General features: G+C 41.3%; 1 protein-coding gene across 1 annotated transcript in view; it reads left to right on the top strand.

The window, feature by feature from the left end:
- bmp6 (bone morphogenetic protein 6) overlaps positions 1–24,999 on the top strand; it is a 133,074-nt gene that overhangs the window by 59,919 nt on the left and 48,156 nt on the right. The window contains exon 5 of the mRNA XM_043688583.1: positions 4,362–4,510. Within this exon, the coding sequence (XP_043544518.1) occupies positions 4,362–4,510 (149 nt within the window). The remainder of the gene's footprint in view (positions 1–4,361; positions 4,511–24,999) is intronic.

A 24,999-nucleotide genomic window follows, 5' to 3' on the forward strand; every position in this document is an offset into this window, starting at 1 on the left:
ATGTGCAAATTCTGGCTTCAACCGGTCAGAAAATAGGGACTCTTTGAGTAACTCTTACTCCTTCCACTTGACCTGACCCCAGGGCACAAGTCAGTGGTGTGATGGAATACTCTCTCCACTTGCCTGGATCGGTGCAGCTTAAACAAGACCAGAGAGGCATGATTCCATCCAGGCCAGCCTCCAGTTCTGTAGCATTCTGTGGCCTTTTTCCATTTAAATAATAATCAGCTACACTCTTCTTCACACCAGAAAGCATTACTGCACATTTTCTGGCATTCTACTCTAAATGCCAAGTTTTTGCCCACTCCCTTAATCTATCTCTCTCCCTCTGTGGATTCATCCTTATCATCTTCACCCGCAGGTTTCTCTTTAAGTCGCACACCAACCTGATTTGGAATTATATCATTGTTCAACTTTACTGTTGATGGATTAAAACCCTGGAGCTCCCTCTTTGACAGCACTGTGGGTGGCCCTCCACCCCAGGACTAGCTGTTCAAGAAGGGTATGGGGAGAAGGTAGCAAAGAGAATGGGGGTGGGGATGGAGGTGATGGACTGTCATCAGGTTATTACCTTACAAGTAAACTTCTCCAATAAAAGTATAAGCAGTATCTGTGTTATCCAAATTTAGTTGGCTGCTTACTGCTTTGATTTCCCTCGGGGGATGCATCAGAGCGAATAGCGTACTCTATTGATTCAAAACATTTTCAGTCATCACCACTGGCTGTTGCACAAACTGGAGGCTGTATCTGAGTGAAATGAAGATGGTGTCATCATTGGGTTCAGCTCAGTTATGTAAAATATCAAAAGGTTGTAATATTTTCCGGTAATCCAAAGTCTGTACATATAAGAGTAACTATATATTGTGTACCGGAACACCTCCGGTGAAATGATCTGATCGTGGTGTTGTGACCATGTAATTATTTTATGTATTTTGTGAAGAATGTCATTTTATCGTCTTAATATGGTCATGGGACCTTACAGAACAATTTTGTTTATATGATAGAGTCAACAAGTCTTGACCGATTGATGGGGTATCTGAGCATTTGTATCGCAAAGGGAGACGGAAATGTTTTGGTCTCTGTCTGTGTCTCTAATTTTCAAGCAAGCCAAGCCTGAACTTAGATTTTAAAATATCCTTTATCTATTCTTATAAATACAAAAGATTAGAAGTATTTTTAACAAATAACTCAACCACTTTCCTGTCACTAACTTAAAGCAGGAGTTTTGCAAAATGATAGCCATGATCCTGTTTAGGACTAAATCTTAGCTGCTAGTTATTTTTAATTTGGAGCACAAGTTATAAATTATACCAATTTTCATGTTAATGAACCAGTATGTGGCCACACCCAATATGGTCATGGACTGAACTTGGGAAGTTAGTGCACAAACATTGCATAACTTAATGCTCGCTCTGCTTCATTGTTGAATATTACATATCTATGGTTAAAATTCTACCAACTTAAAATTAGTCATACAATTTTAAAACTGAGATAATGGGAGCTATAAGGCCAGCAAGTACTAAATGGCTATGATATTTGTGTCTCATCTGACCTAGTAATATCAGATATTGTGATGAAGCATGAACCTTCTGGAGAAAGTCTGAGGGAAAGCAGTTTTCCCAGTTATCAAATATATGGGAGGGACCTATCTATGGAATTGTCAACAGGAAACCAATCCGGACAAGGTTAATTATTTCCATGGTGTAAGCGAAGAGAATGGGGATGGCCAGCTCATTTCTCCAATTCCTTCCACACCCAGCCCAATGAGAGACCCTCTGTCTACTGACGCATCATCTCTGGTGCAACCTCGACTGTTTACGGTTGAGTGGTCAGTTGTTTGGTAACTGACCACACCTTGCCTCTCACTTTAAAAAAAATACAAGAGGCCTCTGTAACTATGGTGCACTTAAGGACAGTGTTTCGTAACTGGCTGCTCAGTTCTACCAGGGTTTTTCAGACTCTCCATTGCCAGTCCTGAGGCTACAGAATGACTGACTAAAATCAGTATGATGTCAACCGAAGACCATTACCACTTTTGACCTTTTCATTTATTTATCTACTTTCTGGTTTGTATCTTTCCAATCTTATCATGTCAACAACGTTTTTTTTAAACTGGGTCTGTAATATACTAAAATGTTCCACAGAACCACATGAGACATTAGGACAGATGACCACTCATTTGGTCAAAAAGCTAGGTTTTCAGTAAGTCTTTAGTGAGGTTAAGAGACAGAATGCTGTACGAAGGCTTTCCAGATCTTCAGCCTAGATATCTGAATCTGTAATCTCCAATAGTGGAGCAATTTAACAGTCTCTTAGAGGAGAGAAGAAATTTAGACCAACTGGGAGAAAAAAATGATAGCATATTACTTTCCTGAAAGGCAGTCCAGCAAAATTTCATCAAGTAATTAATTGCAATCAGTCATTATAGCTGTCCTTCAACTATTTCCTTTACCTTGAGATGTTCTTGAACTTTCAGGAACTCTCCCAATTGTTTCCTAGGGATGCCTCCACCCTCCGTGTATCATTTTCTATCCAACTTAACTATCCTCTTCACTTCAGTACTATTTCAAAGTCTATCTACTAACATTCCTTAATCAACTCCCTCATTTCTGAGAAATCATGGCGTTAATTAACAATACCTTCCCTGATGTCTACCTGTCTCGTCTCCCTGATTTTACAATGGAACTTGATTTTCAAGAACTGTATCTAGGAAATCGATTTTTCTGGGATTCACCCTGACCTGTTGAAAATTTAAAAAAAACTTGCAATTTTAGTTTATTTCACAACATTTTTATTTTAGAGTTAACAGATTCCAATCAGCATGTTGAGTAATAAGAGATTTAATATTGATATTGCCTTTTGTATCCCTTTATAATTTGTGCGCACACTGTCTCACCTTGAATCCCTGATCTGAGCACATGGAATAGGTACGTTTGTGCTAATTGCTTGATTCAGCCACACCCAGGTTTAAAGACTTCCTGCAGTCAGTAAGTTCCCCTAAGAGCAACTATTTTCTCTGTAATCAAGCCTCCACCTTTTTTCTGTTCTTGAAAGCAGATTTTAAAAAGCTGCAGTAATGCCTACTGGCTGTGAGGCCCTTTGGCGGATTCCCAAAGACAGGATAACTCTTCTTCGTGGTGCGTTTGGAAATGAATGTACTAAATTCGTTTTGTGACTTGAGCAGGTGGCCTCCGAACCCAGCTCCGATCTTAAATCCAAGTGTTTTTTTTAAAAAGGTGTCCCTGGCAAGAACAGCATTTATTGCACATCACTCTAATTGCTCTGTATTTTGACAAGGTGATGGTTGGTAACATTTTTGAACCACTGCAGTGCCATGGTGAAGATTGCTTTGAGTTTGTAACCACCAAATAGAACCCTTTACCATTTGGGGCAGCAATCAAAAGTTGAGCGTATTATCAACTGGCATTATGTACATGTCAAAGTGGGTAAAGAAGCCACATGTCCATTCCTGAAACCTGGGTTTTTTTTCCCCTACCAATCTAGTAGTTCCGTAGTTGGCATTAAGGATTCTAACCTCGTTATCAACTGACTTTAAGTTTGCTAGTGGGAACGATTGGGTTCAAACTCCTATCACTACATCATTATTTCTGGTCTCTGGGGCATTAGTTCATTAAGAGAATAGGTATGCTGCCATTCCAGGGGCTATGTGCAAGGCCTTGGGCTTCCATCTTCTGAACATGCCCCCGAATGTATGAACACCTATGAATTTGTAGTTGGCCAAGTCCTTTTCACAAATGAATAGAACTTCTGGACAGAGATAAAGGAGTAAATTTGAACTGGTGGACTGTATGGTGGCAGCTCAATGTGGTATGGGGTTGGTGGAAGAGTGGTGGGGAGTAGGGGCTGTGGTCATTGCAACAGTGAAGGATTAACCACCACAATATCCTGAATGGGAAGGTCTGTGAGAGATCAAATGGGATTACTCATGGGAAGGAGATAGTGATCGGTCCATTCATGATGACACCTCCACCCCGATTCTACAAATTGTGAAAGTTTGTGCTTGAAATCCAGCAAGCACTTGGGAGAAATTCCTGAACTACACTGGGTTGGAGTGCCTGTCCTTTCTGATTTTGTACTGAAAGCTAAATCTGTTTCCTTTGATAAACTAGAAAAAAAGGTTTCAATCACATGAATGACTCCATTGACATTATAATATAGGTGAGACTTTTTTTGTGTTTTTTATTAACTTAGTTTGTACCTTAAGGCACTTTGGTAACGGATGTTTTCATTTTACTTTCTACATGAAAAGTATGTGGGGTTTTCTTTTAGAATTGTGACTGTAACCTGATACAAAGTCTGGTTTTTGAAATTAAAAATTGCTGTCTTCTGTCTTCTTGCAGTGATACGGATCTGCTCTTGTTAGATACTCGGACTGTTTGGGCCTCTGAAGAAGGCTGGCAGGTTTTTGACATTACAGCGACAAGCAATCTGTGGGTGATGAGCCCACAGCACAACCTTGGGCTCCAACTTCACGTGCAGAGCATTGATGGTGAGTAGACACGAACAGTTCTGATGCTTAGTAAATCAGGGTCAACTTCTACATGTCGCCTGTTTTCTTTTAAATGTAAGCACGACAGTGAAATCTTCAATGATTGCACAAAATAATATGAATTATCTTGTTAGTGGAGAACTTGAATATTACTGATAAGTGAGTGATGTTGCTAACACTTTCAACTTGCACTCATCAGGCCAATCGTAAGAGTGTCAAATTTCAGATGATCACGATTTATACCGTTGAAGAAAATGGTACTGAATGTTTATTTGAAAAATGTTTTGATGAACTGAAGTGTTGCCGTGGAGAAAGCAGCAAGGAACTGTGGACTTTGTTACAATTCAAAAAGACCCGAGGCTTGAAAATACAAAAGAACGTCAATCATCTGAACATCGATTATCTGAATTTTGGATTATCCAAACAAAATTGCAAGATCCCGATGCTTGGCTAAACTGTTATCCAGCATTCGATTGTCCAAACAAAATACTCTTCGCCCGTGTCATTCGGATAATTGAGGTTCCTCTGTATTCCTTTTGTTTGCAGACACTGGGTACCTCTGTTTGATTGCATACCACTTCTAGCAAGTAGAAATGAGCCATGTTAAGAGGGCAATTGTTGGGCGCTTGGAGATCCTATAGTTCCACTGTTTCTTCCTCCATGGAAATGTCTCAGCCAATTAAAGTCAACTTCCAAACCAATCAACAATTTCTACTGTAGTATATATTGTTGGGATTACCTGAAATGCGGCATTCTTGGATTTGACATGGTGATTAAAATGAAAAACGCTGGTGTCTTGTCTCTCTCCAGAAATATTCAAATAATATTTACTGAAGTTGTGGCTGTGAGAATCCAATTTTTTGCCCAGCTTTTCTTTACTACATTAATTGCTAAGACTTCATGCGAATGCAAAGTTGGGAAACTTTATTCCTTTTGAATTAACTTACATCAAATCTACCTGTTTTGAGACACATCTAGCAATTTTCTATCACCATCACGGTCTCTCAATTCCCATTTGTAATTACATTGTGTTTGCTATTTGATTTCTTTTTGGATGGTTGTGGAGTCACAAAATTGCTTAGCGAACCGTAAAATGGGCTCAAGTCCATGCATCGCCAAGGAATTGGAAGGGCGTATGTACAGGCCCTTCTGCTCAACAAGTCCACACTGACCCTCTGAAGAGTAACCTACCCAGACTCATTTCCCCCTGACTAACGTCCCTAACACGGTGGGCAGTTTACCATGGCAATTCATCTGACCTGCACATCTTTTGGAATGTGGGAGGAAACCAGAGCACCGAGGAAACCCACGCAGACCCTGGGCAAACTCCACTCACAGTCACCCAAGGTGGGAATTGAACTCGGGTCCCTGGTGCTGTGAGGTAGCAGTGCTAACCAGTGAGCTGCCGTGCTGCCCACTACTGCCTTATATGATAGCTTCAGTTTATCTTTCTCCCACCCCCATCTGAATGCAGAGAGCTGCAGAAGAGAGATTTTCTCTTGACAATATAGTATTTCTAACATGTGCAATTCTTCTATTTTTAGTTAACTTTATAACTTTGCACCTTACAAGTTTAATCAAATTGATTGATGTACAAACAAAAAAAGAAGGTTTGAAGCAGTCTTCTGCCTGGCCCTGGATCAGTTTTAAACACAACCTGCTATGGGATGTTATTACACCTGAAGCAGGCAGGACTTGAACCTGCGCCTCTTGTTTTAGAGGTGAGGATTGTGCCACGAGGGCCCTTGGGTCAATTTTATGGTCCTATCCTAAAGAGGGAATGGGGCTAAAATCAGGACAGAATTGGCCTTTATCTTTCACAACTAAGTCAGTGTGAGTGGCAGTCTTTAGCCAGTGAATTCTGATCAGCGAAATAGTGTACACAGTAGTAAATGTTAAGGTGGGGTTACAATTTCTGATTCTGATCAACTTAGTGGTTCAAGTCAAACTGATGAGTAACATTAATGAAACCAATTGTTGTGCACTCCACCCCAAGCACTCCATTATACAGGTCTGGATTAAACAACGACTTAATGATCTGACTAAAGGCTGATCCATGGCTGATTTCTCCACACTTTGCAGTTTTGACCTTCACCTTTCAGCTGCCCATAGGCGCCATTCAATTTCAATGAGTCATATGGCTAACGAAGGGAATACATTCCCTCCCCCCTTCTACTTAAAGGAAACACGAGTCTTCTTCTCAAATGATCCTCTGACTCTAAGCAGCCCTAGTCCCTTGAGCTTCTAGCTGTTTCACTATCGCCATTAAACATTTGCTGGTTCTACCACTGGTCATGGCTTGTAAACCTTACCTAGGCTTGCAGGGGTGGGGATGAGTGAACATACAGATATTATCACTCACTGAGGTCACGACTGACCATGCCACCCCATGAGCAATGAGGTAAAGACCACGATTTGTAATCTGAGATGTGTGCGTTCCATTGTGAATGGTGCCTTGTTTCCTCTCTCGCTTAAACAAAAGCAGAAGGGACTGTAAAATCCCAGCAGGTCTGAATGCATCTGTGACGAGAAATCAGAAGTTAACGTTTTGGGTCCAACGAATTTTCTTTCAAACTCTTCTCTTTAAGTGTACTCACAAGTAGATGTCTGAGGTAGGGTGACATTGTCAGAAAACTTAACGGAGTGCAAGGTGTTGATCCTAAGGTTATCATCTTTAAAGAGTTCCTGATCCAGTTTCTAATCTCTGCCCAGCAGAGATCCATAGAACTAAAACATAACTTATTTCCGCCCAGCTGGTAGACAGAGAAACGGAATATTTTATGGTTCCAGGTAACTAGTTACCAAAGCATACTGCCCTTTGGCTCAGTCCCTTAAAATATTTTGGAATGTTGATAGCTATGTCTCAGGAATATATTAGTAACATACCCACAGAAGACTGGCCCAAAGGAGCACATGTTCAGCAAAGTGCAGTCTGAGCTGTTTCAACCACTTCTTGTTTGGCCAACTCAGGTTTGTGGTTGATCTATGGAAATGTCCCAAATGATGCCCCTCTCTGGAAATCCTCTCCATGGGATCCAGGTTCCAGCCTGTTTCAGAACCTGGTCTCCACGCAAAGGAGGAATGCTTACCACATGTTCACATGCAAGTGCCAAATGTGTGGCCAGATTGAAACTTGCAGCCAAATTTCTGAGTCTGGCACCAAGTTTTTCAAGCTAGAGAAAGCTATTGGCACAACAGTTCAGTTCTTCTCTCAGCGTAACTGGTGTAAGTAAATAAGTGTTTCTGAGTCTTCACTGATGGAATGGTGGTTAGATGACGACTCAGTGCCAGACCAAAGTGGTTGGTACTTGCTGTGGTTGAACTGACCTCTCCAACCTCTCCCAAGATTAGGAGCCACACCTTGTAAACAGATGAATAATGCTTGCCTTTACATAAAGGGAGCTTTGCAAACTACCCAAATTGGGACCATTTTCAGGGTGAGGCCTCATATGAATTTGATTGATTGAGCTGTGGGCCGCTTGTTGAGTTTGGGAAACTTTGTGATCAAGCCAGCAGATTGGGCCAGCTGGTCCCAAAACATCTATTCTCTTTTTTTTTTAAAAAAAGCAAGGGCAGAATTAATTCTCAAAGACAAACTGTCTGTTTCTCATAAGAAGACAGGAAAATGGTGGTGGTTGTTGGTGGAAGTCAGTCATCTTCGCTCCAGAACACCTTTGCAGAGATTCCATGGGGTAATGCCCTAGGCCCAACCATTTTCACCTGTTTCATCAATGACCTTCCCTCCATCATAAGGTCAGGTGTTGTGCAATCATCAACCATGCCTATGTTTAGCAGCATCCATGATTCCTCAGCCCACTGAAGCAGTCCATGTTCAAATGTAACAAGATCTGGACAATATCCAGGCTTGGGCTGATGGTGGCAAGTAAATTTGTGCCACTCAAATGCCAGGCTATGACCATCTCCAATAAGAGATCATAGAATCACTGCTGTTTGACATTCAATAGTGTTACCATCTCTGAATCTCCACTATCAACATCCTAGGGGTTACTATTGACCAGAAACAGTGGCTACAAGAGAATTTCAGATGCTAGGAATGCCGAGTTGAGTAACTCACCTGACTCCACAAAGTCTATCATCTGCAAAGTATGAGTTAGGAGTGTGATGGAATACTCCCCATTTGCCTGGGCAGGTGCAGCGCCTCCAACACTGGAAGAAGCTTGACAACATTCAGGAAGAAGTAGCCTGCTTGATTGGCGCAGCATCCACTCCCGGCACCACCGAAGCTCAACAACAGCAGTGTCAATAATCGACCAGATACACTGCAGAAATTTGCCCAATATCCCTAGACACCACCTTCCAAACACATGACCACTTTCCACCTAGAAGGACAAGGGCTGCAATTACATGGGAACACCACCTTCAAGTTCCCCTCCAAGCCACTTACTATCGTGACTTGGAAATATATCACCGTTCTTTCAATGTCACTGGATCAAAATTTTGAAATTCCCTCAGTAAGGGCATTGGGGCCAACCTACAGCATGTGGACTGCTGTGGTTTTGGAAGGCAGTTCACCACCACCTTCTGAAGGGCAACTAAAGATGGCAATTAATGTTAGCCCAGCCAGTGATACCAGTGAGTGAATTGAAATGTGTCCTGTGATGCTTCAGAAAGTTTAACTCCGCTTTCTCCCCTTGCTGCCAGACCTGTTGGAGTTTCTCCAGCAATATTTGTTTATCTTAGGTCTACACCATCTGGATTTCTTTCTCATTTTTAGTGGTGTGTTCTCTAGCCATTTTTCCATGTAAATTGTGGCCCACCACCTATATTTGGCATCGGACATTCTGATTTTGTGTTTGATTACCTGCTGGCAGTGTTAGGCCCCCCATTAAGCTAATCTTTTACATGTTGAAAGATGAATAACAGGCACCAGGCAATTGAAATATTCTTCCTGGATACTGTCCACAGCAAGACTTGTAAAACCAACTTATTTCTGCTGTACAATGATTCTCTCCTGTCTAGGCATCTGCAGCAACTGTTGAAATGCAGTGGCTTTACACAAATAACTAATTTTAAAAAAGCTAATCTGTATATTTGTTTGTTTTGGCTGAAAGAAATATTGGTCCAGCTGCTAAGAGATTTCTCCTCTTGAAACCGTGCAGGGGGATCTGATACTCATCTGAGCAAGCAGTTTTTATTGCATCTGAAGAAGTGTTGCTTTTTAATACAGTGCTCCCTCTGTACTGGTACAGAGGTTCCATTCCCATCCTTCCAACTGAGATACAAATGCTGCCAATCGACCTAAATTGACACTGTCAATTGGGGTTAAAAGGGGTGCTGGACCCTTTTCATTACAGCACAATCCTTTTTGACGATTTCAAATGTGGAGGTCAGATTTACAATCACGCTATTGTTGGAGGCTAGATTCTTTGGCACAAAAGAGGAAAACTAGAGAGCAAAACAAGAGTGCGACAACAAGTTGTAGCATAAAAGTTGATGGTTCAGCTAACTTGGTCTCTCGCAATCTTTTCCCCCACCTAGTTCAGCGTGAGCCACTTATTTCTTCGCACTATCTTACTCACACCATAACTCTTATTATTCCCCTCTCTCTGCCTCTGACTTGGTTCCCAGTCTAGTTTCCAATTTAACCCCATGTTAACAGTTGTAAATTAATATGCCAGCAAAAATAAGCAGATATAAAGCCATACAGTAACAACTGTATATTGCCACTAAATGTTGTGTTGTTGATCGACTTATGCAATCTATAACTATGAAAATCTGTTTGTGAAGTATCTTTTAAAAAATAGTTTTTGAATGTGCACTCTCAGGCTTCGTTCAATCTCTCCATAATCCGTGGTGATAGAAGATTGTGAAGCTCCTTTTTACACAGGTGCACGCACAAACTTGTACAGAGACACACACACTTGTTGTGACCCTTCGTCCTCTCCAACACTACCCCTGTCACGCATGGCTTCCAACACCCTCACCTGCCAACACCCTCATCCACCAACACCACATCGCTTTCAACACCGCCACCCTCTTTTTTTTTTTCTTTCCCCCCCCCACCACAACATAGCTTCCAACACCCCCACCCACCACATAGATTCCAACACCCCCATCAGCTTCACATGCTTACACATATATAGACACACACAGGTGTACATGAACCTTCAACACGCCTTCCAAAATGTCTGCGTGCACAGATGTGTGTGCCCAGACACTGATGTGCAGGTGCACCTCTTTCAGCACCCCTACCTTCTCCACTCGTGGGATATTTCCATGTACCTCTGTTTCTCCTATACTGGACTGTATCTATTCAACCTCTTCTCGCAACAAGCCTGTACACTAATATCTATAATCATCTTGTATAGTCTGACAAGGATGTCAAGGCCAAATTGGGCTTGTGAATGGGTGATGTCACATGTTAATTAAGATACATGGATGCAATCTGGATGTGTTCCTATATGGGAGAGCCAGTACTCTGTGCATTTGAGTTTTGTGATGTGTAATTTCAACTAATATTCTGACTGGAATGACATATATTAGGAGTTTGTCTAACCAGCCTTTAGCCTCCGGTATTAACCAAAATCCCACTGTGGTCTTGTTGTCTCACACTTCATGCCCATTAGAACCTGCCACTGAAAATGTTTTCTGTAGTTAAAGATCACTTTGATCTCAACATCTATCCACTTATTGCTTGGTTGAGTATGTCCAGTGGATCTGGGACTACTCCATTACTTCTGAACTGAGCAGCTGCCTCTTCACATTCCCCAACTCCTGGGAAGATGGGGAGCTTTTGACTCCAGATGTGATCTGTGACTCCATCCAGGGTTGTGACCAACAGTTTGGGAACCATTGATCTGACTTCATCTTGAACAAAATGATGATGGCTTCAACTTCCATGGTAATGATCAGGACAGAATTTCATGTACTAAGCTTCCTCCTAACAGAGAAGATTTTAAATGGAAAGGAGAAGCAGAGACCTGAGTGTGATGCATTCAATAAATGTAGCAGTACAGATACGTAACAGCAACAATTTATATTTGTGTATCACCTTAGTGTAATAAATCATTGTAGGATGTTGTGCAGGCACATTGCAACACAAAGTATGACTGAGTCCCATAAGATATTTAGTCCTGACCATAAGTGGTGTTGGAGAGTTTTTAAAAAGCTTCATAAATGAAGTAAGTTAAGTTAGAGGGTTGGAAAGAGGTAGAACAGATGTTCCATGGCTGAAGTTTGAGGCAGATAAATGCACGACCAGTAGTGGAATGAATGCTTTTACAAAACAAAACTGGAATATTTTGATGTGCAGCATGAGGTAAAACATACAAGAGCAAAGACCAACGCTCAACTTGTACAACACCCTGAGTGATCAGAATAGTGTGGCATTATAGTGAGGCTATAAAGTTTATGCTGTAGTTTCTATGCCTCTTAGCTTTTAAATCACATCCTTGGCTCATCACCTCGAAGTAGACTAAGTAATGCTTTATTTCTCATTGAAGTGGCAACCATACACTGGAGACATTCTTCTGACCTCCATCTGTTTGGAGAGGTGACTGTGTTATTGCTGACTATACTAACTTCGTTGTTGACCTATGCTTCTAATTTACCTACAGAGGATTTCTTCCTCTGTTTCCTTCACATTATAGGTTGCTGAGAATGTAATCCCTATGTTCTTTTCTAGATTTGTGTGTTCCCAAGAGACTCTATTCGCACTTAGCAAAACATCTCTCCTTGACTTTTAGTTGCCATGGGGGCAGTTGGATGAACCAATCTTGACTGTTCACAGTGTTGTATTTGACTTGGATTGGGTTACCAACCATTGACAGCTGGTCGTTGGGGCATAGCAGTGCCACCTGTCCTTGCAGAGCTGAATTGAAGAGCATGTCCAATTCCAGTGGTAGAGGACAGACCACTGGTTAGTTGTAACAAGAAGAGGCACTTGTCTTGCAGTTTATTTGCATGATGACAATAGGTAAAAGTTACACTTGACAAGTTAGATGTGGTTACTTATTATTAAGAGTCAGATGAAATGTCTGTCTGCATTGAAATCTCCTGATTGTCTAAGACTGAGACATCAGATTGGGTGATGATTCATGCAGCATCTTTGCATGAACTCTTTTTCAGAGCAATAACAGATTAGATTTCCTCCAGTATGGAAACAGGCCCTTCGGCCCAACAAGTTCCACACCAACCCTGGAAGAGCAACCCACCCAGACCCATTCCCCTACATTCACCCTTGACTAATACACCTAACGCTATGGGCAATTTAGCATAGCCAATTCACCTAACCTGCAATCTTTGGACTGTGGGAGGAAACCAGAGCACCCAGAGGAAACCCACACAGACACTGGGAGAATGTGCAAACTCCACACAGTTGCCCAAGGTGGGAATTGAGCCTGGATCCCTGGTGCTGAGAGGCAGCAGTGCTAACCACTGAGCCACCCTGCCACCTCGTCAGGGTCTATGGTAATGTCTTTGCTGATTCTACTGGGTATCTGATCATCAACTTCACAGTGGCTTCTCTTGCCATCCGGATACCATTTGGTCTTAAATATGCGAACATGAAATTTGTACAAATGTGTGGAGCTCTCTTTGAGAATTTGGGTGTTTGATTTTCTTCAGAAGGTATTTACAGATAATTTCATCGGGATATGGTATTTGTCCTATTTGGTATGTGTCTGTTGTCTACCTCATTATCAAGCTGTTAGGCTCAAGTATTTTCAGCATTGCTTCTAGTTTATGTAGAAAATCACTTAATCGGACACTAATACTGTGAATTGAAGCTACTTGTCCATGATTTCTGACATGGGAATTTGGCAGTTGTGGAATTCGATCACCAAAATATCAGTTAAAATTCAGTGTACTACAAACAGAAATAAGAACAAAAAATGTGGGCACACTCAGTCTGTGAGGCAATATCTATAGGGAGAAACCTGGTTAATGTTTCAGGTCAATGACCTTTTCATCGAAACTGAAGGTAGAAATCTAACTATTTTTAAGTGAGTGAAAATGAGAGATGGAGATATGGAAGGAGCAAATATGAAGAACATTGGGGCAGAAACCCGGAGAGATTAAATAACAAGGTTACACAGTGCAACAGCAAAAAGCAGGGAAACAGCACTTATCTTATCAGGAGTTCTGAGAATGCTTTCTACATTCTGTGGTTAACAACTTGGTATTTGGAAAATAGTTCTTTCTGGGCACAGTGCCACAGAATGTCTGCTGATGTCTGTGCACTCATTATATTTAAAACTCTATGTATATGAAATATGTTTTGACATGTGGAGATTGGAATGATTAATGTGAGAACATCCAGGAAGCTGAAATCTCAATTAATGTTTTACTACTTGGCCTCTAGTGCCTTAATTTTTTTGTTTTAAGCTAGAGGGAGTGAGGTCTGGAGAGTGACGTGGATGTTCCTTTGCCTGTTTCAGGCTAAGTAGCTCACTAACCACTTTGACAATGTATGGAACCTGTGCCAGTGCGGCTGTTTCCTGAAACATCGGTCTAACACACCTGGCTGCATGCCAAGCATAGAACTACTGGCCCTCATCTAAGAGGAAGGACTGGGAGACGCACTAAGTCAGCTGTTCCTTTTCGATAGTCTTGGTGGACCCATGCTCGCTTTAGTTGTCTGCCATTCTAGTGCTATCATGTGATGCTTTTTATGCAAGCAACTTACATAATGTGCAACCAGCACATGGAAAATCTGTTTGATGCATATGGTGAAATTCATGAAACTCAAATTTTCCATGCTGTGTTTCATGCTCCATGCCCAATCACCTTGGTCTCAAAGATTCATCCTGCAACAACTTCGTTGCACTAAGAAACAAACAAATTAATCTATATATTGCAATTGGAATGACCATTCATGTTATAGAAGCATCACTGGACTAGTGTCTGTCCATAACTTGTAAGGAAACTAGTGGAATATCCCAAAATTAGCAAATGAATTTGCTGAATATGTTTCAATTCCAAAATCAATGTTGAATTCAGTCTAGTTAAAAAGATGACTTCTGTTTCTCAATGGGATCAATTCAAACAGCAATTGTTTGGAGCAGGGACAGTAAAATGAGCTCAGCATGTAGCAAAGGAATACTTTAGAAATGGTGTATTGATTGCAACTGCTAATATTTATTGAATTGATTTTCAGACCTATACTCTTAACAACATTGTCAGGGCTACAACAATTTCTAAAAGTATTTATTCATGGAATGGGATTGTCATTGGCTAGGCCAGCATTTAATTCCCACCTATAATTGCCCTTGAAGGTGGTGATGAAGTGTCCCCTTAAACCATTGTCGTCCACAGGGAGAGGTTCACTCATGTTGTTGAGGACAGAGTTACAGGTTTTGACCGAGTGACGTTGAAGGGAAGGGGATATAGTTCCAAGTAAGGAAGGTACGTGGCTTGGAGAACAACCTGTGCCTGTAGTTCTTGACCTCTTGAGGTGAAAGAGGATGTGGGTCTCAAAGGTGCTGTTGAATGATCATGGGTGAGTCACTGCAGTGCATCTTGTAGATTTTGCACACTGCTGCCACTGTGTGTCACTGTTGGGGCAAGTGAATGTTGAGGAGCTTGATGGAGTACCAATAAAGTGTCCTGAATGGTGTCAAGCTTGGTGATTATTGTTGAAGCTGCACACGTCCAGGAAAGTGAACCTGGTGAACAGTGATGCTGTTTGTGACTTCCTACATGTCTGACTGTGTAACATATTCCACAAAGTAGAATTCTTGAGAGAGAGCTGTCCTGAAGTGTATTTATGACACTAACTATGTAAAAGATATCCAGGAGCTACTAGAGCAATAGGGTCAATGGGGGGGAGCGGGAAGAAGAGGAGGAAGTCCCTGGTTGGAGTCATCCCTGGCATGTAGGAAGATAGTTGTTTGTTGGAGGTTAGTCATCTCTGCCCCAGGACATCTTAGCAGGAGTTTCTCAGGAGGGTCCTTGTCCCAACCACCTCCGGTACTCCACCATTAACCTTGTTTTCGTTGTAAGAGCAGGAATGGGGATGTTTGCCGATCATTGCACAATGTTCAACACTGCAAATCTTGCAATACTGGAGCAGCTTATGTACAAACGCAGCAAGATGTAGACGGTGTTCAGACTTTCACTGACGGTGGTAAGCAACATTCACGCAAGTGCTGCACCACGCCTAGGTTGTGGTTGAATGCCGATGGCCCCTAGTGCCTTGTGGATGCCGAGGTTTAAATTGCTGGATCAGTTTGATTCCTATCCCATTCAGTATGGTGGTAGTGCCACGCAACACAATGGAGGATGTTCTCAGTGTGAAAATGGTATTTCATCTGCTCAGGAACTGCTTTTGAGCATATCAAAAGCTTCAGTGCTGCATTGACCAGAGGTTTGTCTCATTGTATAAAATTGTATTTTTTTATGAAAGATTTTGGAAGTAAAATCATTTGGAACAGTAAAGGTGAGCATTTCAGCACTATCCATAAAATAACCTTTCTGCCAAAATGAAGGTGTTGCTCTTGCTATGTAATGTTGGTTGGTAGCATAATGCTAATACCCAGAAATGTTGGTATGACACTTGATTCCAAACGTGAGTTTTTTTTAGTTTTGTGTTGGTAAAATGAGGGATCTCTGTTGGGAAAGACTGGTCAGTTTGCAAGTCTTCTGGAGAAAGGAAGCTTGAGTGTCCTAATGGAGGACTCTGTAGAGGAGGAAATAAAAGAATATATGTTGAGAGAATGATTACACTTGTGGATGAGACTAGAGATAGAGCTGATAAATGTCTGTTAATTGTCAGTATGAAAGTCCGGAGAGTGGTTGCAATATGAGACTCACTACCGCAGGGAGTAGTTAATGGGAAACAAAATTAGGGAGAAGGGGACAGAAGCTTTTGTCTGGTGAGTTAAAATGGAGGAGGATCATAGGGAGAGTATTTGTTAAGAATAGCCTGTTTGTGTGCACTGAATTCTATGAAAATACATGTTTGGTATTGCTTATAAGTTTCTTCTGTGCCCATTTTTGTAAATGATTTTTTTTTTGTCCATCTTTGAATGGTGTTGCCTTGCAATTGCAAGAAATGCATTCCCTTGAAGTTGTGTGAAAAACATTTGTTAAGCCAGCAATCAATTTTAGTTCTGCTCTTTGCGTGGAGATGGCATGATGGTATTGTTACTGGGCTAGTAACCACAGACTTGGAGACCTGGGCTCAGATCCCACCACAGCAGATGGTGGCATTTGAATTCATTAAAATCTGACTGCTACTGTCATAAAATCACATTTAGTTAACCGGTGTGCTTTAGGGAAAGCAATCTGCTGTCCTATTTGATATGGTCTGCAGACCCACAGCAATGTTGACTCGTAAGTAAAACAAAGAATTGCGGATGCTGGAGATCTGAAAGAGACGTTGCTGGCAAGAATGGCAGCACAAGGATTGAACAATGGTCATGTCAGCAAGTCTGAGCATTTATGGGGAGAAAGCAGAGTTAACGTTTAGAGTCTACTGACTCTTGAGAACACTCAACACCAGACTCATGACATTAACTCTTGCTTTTCCCACGGATGTTGCTAGACCTGCTGAGTTTTGCCAGCAATTTCAGATGCTGACACTTAACAGCCCTCTGAAATGGCCCATCAAGCCATTCAGTTGTATCAACTGTTAAGCCATCTCAAAGCAAAGGAATGAAGCCAGATGAAATTTCTGGCATTGATTTTGGGCACTGGAACTAACCATGGTAAACTCATTCTTATCAATCCTTACTCCTTGCCAACATCTCTGTGCCAGTGCCATAATTGGTACATTGTCTGGAAGGTATGATACTGTGAGTATGACCATGTCCCAGACAACACCATACTATGCCAGAAGTGGAGGCACAGAGGTATTCAGTTGTGAGAGTGTTGCCTTGGGAGGCCTCAATATTGACTCTGGACTCCATGAAGTCTCAAGTCAAACATGGGCAAGGAAACTACCTACTGATTTACCATATACTACCCACTCCGCACTCAGTGGCTGAATCAGTGTACTTCTATGTGGAACTTGGAGAAGGCACTGATGGTGGCAAGGGTGGAGAAGGTACTCTGGGGGACTTCACAGTCCATCACTAGAAATGAGTAGTTCATATCACTATTGTTCGTGTATCAAAGTATGTAGCTGCTAGACTGAAAATGTGGTAAAGTGTGAAGGAACTAGCAAGAGGCAAAATATCAACTGAATTTGTTCTCTCGAATCTGCCTGTCAGCGATGTATCTGTCTGTGACAGTGTCCGTATAAGTGATCATTGTACAATTCTGCTGATGAAATTATGTCTTCACTTTGAGGATGCAATCTGTGGTGTTGCGTGGCATGACTGCCATGCTAAATGTGCCAGATTTGAACTGCTCCAGCAACTCTAGACTGGGCATCATGAGGTGCCATCAGCAGGAGTAACATTATTTTCGAGCACAAAATGCAACCACTTTTTCCAGGGCATACCCCTCTTTACCAACCCACATCAAGCCAGAGGATTAACCGAAGTTCAATGAGGGCTCCAGGAGGGCATGTCAGGAGTACCACCTGGCATACCTATAAATGAGATGTCAAGCTGGTAATGCAGGACTACTTGTGTGCCTGACAGCAAAAGCAGCAAGTGATAGACGTAGGTAAGAAATTCCACAACCACCAAATCAGATCTGCCATATCCAGTTGTGAATGATGGCAGACAATTACACAACTTTCTGGAGGAGGTGTCTCCACAAATAACCCCATTTGCGGCAATGGGGAAGCCTAGCACAGTGCAAATGACAAAGCTGAAGCATTTGGAACGGAATCCCCCATTTTCTCAGCATCCTGGAGGTTATCATGGACCAGGTAGACCTTGTCTATCCTTAAGTAATGCAGCTAAGGATAGACAAGTCTCCTGGCCCTGATGGAATGCATCCCAACGTACTGAAAGAGATGATGGGAGAAAAGCAAGTACGCCTTTGGTAATTTTCCAAAATTCACTGGACTCTGGGGCAGTTCCAGCCGATCTGAAAACAAATGTGACACCACTGTTTGAAAAAGGAGGTAGACAAATGATGAGATCCGTAAGCTTCACCTCTGTAGTAGGGAAGATGCCTGAGTCTATTATCAAGGAAGAAGTAGCAAGTCATCTAGATAGAAATTGTCCTGTTGAGCAGATGCAGCATAGGTTCATGAATGGCAGGTCATGCTTAACTAAGCTTCTAGAATTCTGTGAAGACATTGTGCACAGTGGACAATAGGGACCCACTAGATATGGTGTACCTAGATTTCCAAAAGCCTAAGATAAAGATGCATGGCATTATGGGTAAAGTATTAGCATGAGTAGAGGATTGGTTGACTAACAGGACAAAAAGAGTGGGGATAAATGAGTGCTATTCTGGTTGGCAATCAGTGACCAGTGGGTGTGCTTTATTCACTGCAATTATTCACAATTTACATCAATGATTTGGAGTTGGGGGCCACCTGTAGTGTGTCAAAGTTTGCAGATAACATAAAGATGAGTGGCTGAGCAAAGTGTGCAGAGGACTGTGAAACTCTGCAGAGGATCATAGATACTTTGAGTGGGCAAAAATCTAGCAGATGGAGTACGATGTTAATAAATGTGAAGTCATCTATTTTGGTAGGTGTAACAGCAAGAAAGACTATTACTTGAAGTTGCAGCGTGCTGCTATGCAGAGTGACCTCAGTGTCCATGTGCATGAATCACTGAGGGTTGGTCTGCAGGTACAGCAGGTTATTAGGAAGACAAATAGAATTTTGTCCTTCATTGCTAAAGGGATTTAGTTTAAAAGCAAGGAGGTTATGCTGCAGCTGTATAGAGTGCTGGTGAGGCCACACCTGGAGTACTGCATGCTGTTTTGGCCTCCGTACTTGAGAAAGGATGTATTGACTCTGAAGGGGGTGCAGAGGAGGCTCACTAGGTTGAGGGGGTTAACCAGTGAGGAGAGACTGAGTAGACTGGGACTATATTCATTCGAATTTAGAAGAAAGAGGAGGGATCCTATAGAAAAAATATAAAATTAGAAAGGAATAGATAAAATAGACATAACGATGTTTCCACTGGTGTGTGAAACTAGGACAAGAGGGCATAGCCTCAAAATTAGAGGGTGCAGATTTAGAATTGAATTGATAAGGAAGGTCTTCACCCAGAGGGTTGTGAATCTGAAATTCCCTGCCCACTGAAGTAGTTGACTCTACTTAAGTAAATGTTTTTAAAGCTAAAATAGCTTTTTTTTTTGAACAATAAACAAATTAAGGGGTATGGTGAGAGTGCGGGTAAGTGGAGCTGAGTCCATGAAAAGATCAGCCATGATCTTATTGAATGGTGGAGCAGGCTCAAAGGGCCAGATAGCCGACTCCTCCTAGTTCTTATGTTATGAAATTGAACTTCAGTATGAGTACTGCAGCTACCGCAGGATGTCAGAGACTAGGAACCCTGCAGTGAATAGCTCCCATCCTGATTCATCATTTACAAGGTCAGGAGTGTGATAGAATACCCCCCACTTGTCTGGATGAATACAGCTCCAATAACACTCATCCAGAACAAAGCAACCTGCTTTATTGGCACATCATCCACAAACCTCCATTCTCTCCATCACCGAAACTCAGTACTAGCAGTGTGGACCATCTACAAAAAGGCACTGCAGAAATTCACCAAGGGTCCTTAGACAGCACCTTCCTGTCCCATGGCCACAAACATCGAGAAGGACGACAACAGCAGATAGAGGGGAACGGTACCATTTACCAGTTGTCCTGCACTTACCATGCTGGTTTAAAACTATATTGCTGTTCTTTTGCTGCAGCTGGGTTGTGGAACACCCTCACGATCTGCATTGTAGACGTACCCACGTCAAAAGGGACAACCGTTCCAAAAGGAAGCTCGCCACCATCTCTGGGGAATCTAATACTTGGGCATTACAATGACCTCAACCCATAATTGTTTTCGGCAAGTTGATATTTATATTGCAGCGTCTGTGGAGTTCAGTAACTCCAAAGATTCTGCAGAATGTGTTAAAGTTCCACCTCATTGCTGCCTTCATGTCTTGCACTGATGTGAGCAAATTGAGAGGTTGATCTTTTTCTCTGGAAGCAGCCTCCATTAATTCAGAAATACACATAAACTAAATACCAAAACAAACTAAGGGGAAACCTCTGACCAGTCACATTCTGGGCATCCCGTTTCTCTGACATTTGACCAATCGGATAAAGTATTCTTCACAGAAATGTGTAATGTTAGAAAATGCATCAGTTTGTTTCTTTGGGATTCATTGAAAATGCTTGGTGCAGTTTTATGAATAACCTTTTTTTCATTTTTCACTACTTGCAATCTTTGTGTATCAGCAGGTAGAAAATGCTGGTGTATGAAACTGCAAGTTCAGTGCTATTAACAGCTGCAATTGGATCACTGGCATAATTTTATCCAGAATTTATAGTTCTGAGAAACAACTAGCAAATATCTTTCGTGACATTCCAAAAGCTTTACAGCCAATTAAGTGCTTTGTAGTGAAGTCACAGTGCAATTTAGAGCTACGGAATTGTTTCAGTGGTGATGTTTAGCATGTTGGAATAGCACCCCCACCCTCATCTTGACAAATACTGTTCTGGGAACTTTGATATCCACCTGAGAAAACCAAGGAGACCAGGCTTTCATAGGGCCCTCAGACTGTGCAGCGGTCCCAGAGTGATGTGATTTGAGTATGATTTGAACTGTACAAAGATCTAAGACCTAGAAACTTTGCAGTGTAACCTTGGGCTACTGAATGTATTTTCTGATGTTATTTTATGAGAAAAGACTTCACTATATTCCTTTGTGTCCACACATAAGATGTTCTCATTGTGTTTATTTCACCCTCTCTTTACTCTTGCTTTGTGTCTCATGCTCTCTGTTCCTCTGGACATTTGCTATCAAACGTCAGCTGACCAGATGGGGGAAGCATGCATAACTTTTCACCGAAAAGTGGTGTTTGTTGAAATGGGCTTTTGGATATGTTTGAGAATTCTTTTCTCAGTAAAATCCAGTTGGTTATTAAACAGCTAAATGGGTTATTCCTAGATTATAAAGCAGTGTCTCAAATACGTTATGACTCCAGGTGCTGTTTTTATTGGACAAGTATGATCCCAGACTGAAACCTGGCTTGGTCTCTGTTTTAGTTTTAACAAAGTGTTCTTTCGCTGAAACACAAACTGTCAATGATGCCGATTTCAGGTTTCGTAATAAAGTTGAAATTTATTATGCAACAGAATTGAAGAATAATATGGAATAAACCCAACTATTTACTGTAACACAAATTTAAAATTTTCAGAATGTGGCAAAATACAATTGCTACTTTTCTGTAGCAAAAACAGAATTGCTTGAGGAACTTAGCAGGTCTGGCAGTACCTGTGTCCATATAACTCAAAACATTAACTGTTTTTCTCTCCAAAGATGCTGATAAATGATTATGACTAGAGAAATATTTACAAATTAATTATTAGGCCCCTCGTGCCACTAGTTCAAAATCCAAACTCTTAACATAAATGACAATTAAAATATATGCATGTTAAGTGTCTTGCGTTACAAATCTGTCCCTGGGGCCTAATTGGTGAAGAGATAATTATCTGATTCTACAATCTGAGCAATCGGAAACAGTCTGCAATGATATTAGAGTTTGAAAAGATCAAAGCATTTTAATGTAAATAATTACATTTATAGAAGGAGATTTCTCACATCACTGAGATCACACGTTAGAACACAAGCAAAGATGTGAATTAGTCCATGGTGCAATGTGTTAGTCAGATTTGTTTAAAGGGAGTTAAATGTTTTCCTTGTTTTTTTTGCCACATCATCTATGTCTAGACATAGTTTCTTTTATTATTTTAAAAGAACTTTATTGGAATTAACCTGTCAGTATTTCATGTGGAACTCCAGAATTCCAAAAGTGTAATTGTTTTGCTTTTGAGTTAAATACCTAATTTTATTCTTCTGGGCCAAATGAGGAAACAGCTATGTTGGAAAAGCCATGTCAGTCAGGCTCCTGGGTAGAAGGGAGTTTTCCATAAATAGTTATTCCATCATTCAATTTGTGTCCAACTGTGAGCCCTGCCTATGCCCTGCCCTGAAAAATGGGTCTGACCAGTTTATTTTTTTTTAATTTGGGCTGGATGGATAATAGTGAATTTTGTTTGATTGCTGTCAGATGTATCCAGATTTATTCTTTAATTCCATGGTATGGGGCAGCATTGCATTGTACAGCAGAGTTTCATGATTGGAAACTCATCACCAAAACAAACTATTAATGTTTTCTCTTTGGAGTCATAGATTCACAGAGCACAGAAGCTGTCCCATTGGTCCAACCAGTCCTTGCTGAACATAATCCCAAGTTAAACTAGTCCCAGCTACCTGCTCCTGGTCCATATCCCTTCAAAGGTTTCCTATTCAACTATATATCTAAGTGTCTGTTAAACGTAGGTTTGACTATTTAAGAAAAAGTCTTTTGTGAAAACACATATCTGCAGCTGTTTAAGATGTAGCGACAGCCATCATTTCAAAGCAAGCAAATAACATGGTTTTGTGGGCATCTCAAATCCCAATTAGTGAAACAAAAACTCAGCAATTCTTGGTTAAAAGTCAGATTCTGCTGACAATATTTGGTAGGTAAATTGTAGGAGTTTCCAGTTGCATGCATTTCAAAGTAAAGAGCTGAATCTGAAAGGCACCACCACCAGCAATGTTAATCTCATTCCTAGGTTAACCGTGTAACTTAGTCCACTAACCTCCCTCAGACTGCAATTCCTTTCCTTTATTATGTTATTTACAACTTCAACTTCTGAGCATCCATGTAATGCAGTAACTTGAATTTATTCAGCACTTGCAGCAGAGGAAGCAATATAATGTCCTTCCCAGGAGCATTATCAAATACACTCTCATATATTTCTATGTTGCTGAATGTCAAAGATGAGAAGCAATAGGCCTTCTGCCCTGTAAGGGTCCTCTCTCATTCAGCTCCTCCTTGGAATATCTGCCTTGATACAGTTAGCATTCACAAATCAATCTGCCTGACTCTTCAATGTGCTTCACACACTGAGTGAGGAACCTTGGGATCATCTCCAATGCTAAATGGCCTAGTACCCTTCTCCTGAGTCTGTGACCCCTGATTCTAGATTTCTCAGCCAGGGAAACATTCTCCCACTTCCTTTCTTGCTAATACCTTTCAACATTTCTATGAAACTACCTATCAATAGGCATTGTTTACTGTAGTATTTTCCCAAATGACTGCTCAGTTGGTACCTTGTGCTATTTGCCAGTTTTATGATTCTGGCTGAGGGGTTGTTTTGAGGTGGTTTGCTGCCACAAGTGCCCTCTTTGTGTTTGTTTTGTTTTGGGCCTAATTAATGATTAGTTGTAGAGGAAATTCCTGCTGGAAAGTACCTTCAGAAGAGGCAGTGTTCTTAAATATCAACATGTACTGCATAATTGTAATAAATACAACTGCGTTTGGTCAGACATAATCGCTAGGGCCTTAGGGAGTTAGTACGGTTACACCTGCTCCCTCCAAAATGTCAAGTAGAACTCTTGTCTCCACCCACAGACTGCGACACCAATAAAATGGGCCAGCCAATGCCACATGACCATTATCCCCTTCACAACCATTTCATTATCAACACCTCTCCTCTCTCCAAGCTTGTTCCCTATCATTGACACATTACACAATAATGTATACAACAATGACAGTTACCACAACTCCAGCTCCCTAGAAGTCTCTGACTTCACAAACCCAGGCAGTTTAGGTGTTCCACACTCTTCTGGGAACACACTTTTAAGCATTACTAAAGCATGACTGGAAGTTAACATTTTAGCTTGCATTCATTAAAACAAAGTCACAAGAAACAGACATCACAAAATGGACACTTTTTTTAAAACAGCATTGGAAAAGGGGCTGATTGATTGGTTAGCTGTCAGTTTTAATTCTCTGACCAGGCAAGTAGATTCTGATTGGTCAGGGTGTTGTTATAGGGATGCAGCAGAATTTCTGTCTCCACGACTACCTTTCTTTATGGAAAAGATACAATGTCTGTGCATTTGACTTTTGTCCACAAGTGTCCTGAGTAGTTGAGCATGTAACTTCCAGCACGTTCAACTGCATCATCCTTCAAGCCAAGCAGGTGATCTTAATTTCATTTTAGAAATGGTGTCTCATTCTTATGTCCTAGATCTGATGAGTGCAAAGTGAAAAGCTTTAGGTTCTACACAAACAAAAACAGAAATTGCTGGAAACATTTAGCAGGTTTGGCAGCACATCTGTGGAGAGAAATCGGACATAACCTATCGGATCGAGTGACCCTTCCTCAAACTGATACCACTTCCATGGAGTCATGTGCAGCGTATTGGTCTGGATACCCTTGGGTGTCATGCTGTAAAGCAAACCCTGCTATCTCTGGAGTCATGCCAAATGGTATCTTTTTTTTAACATGTTCCTGAATTTCCTTGACTTTTTCAGATCAAGGCTTTGTGTGTGGACCAGGTTTCTGTACTAAGTCATTAATTACAGTCACTAGTACACAGACCAATCGACTT

The sequence above is a fragment of the Chiloscyllium plagiosum genome, chromosome 4 (assembly GCF_004010195.1).
Source record: "Chiloscyllium plagiosum isolate BGI_BamShark_2017 chromosome 4, ASM401019v2, whole genome shotgun sequence".
In the NCBI taxonomy this organism is placed as follows: Eukaryota; Metazoa; Chordata; class Chondrichthyes; order Orectolobiformes; family Hemiscylliidae; genus Chiloscyllium; species Chiloscyllium plagiosum.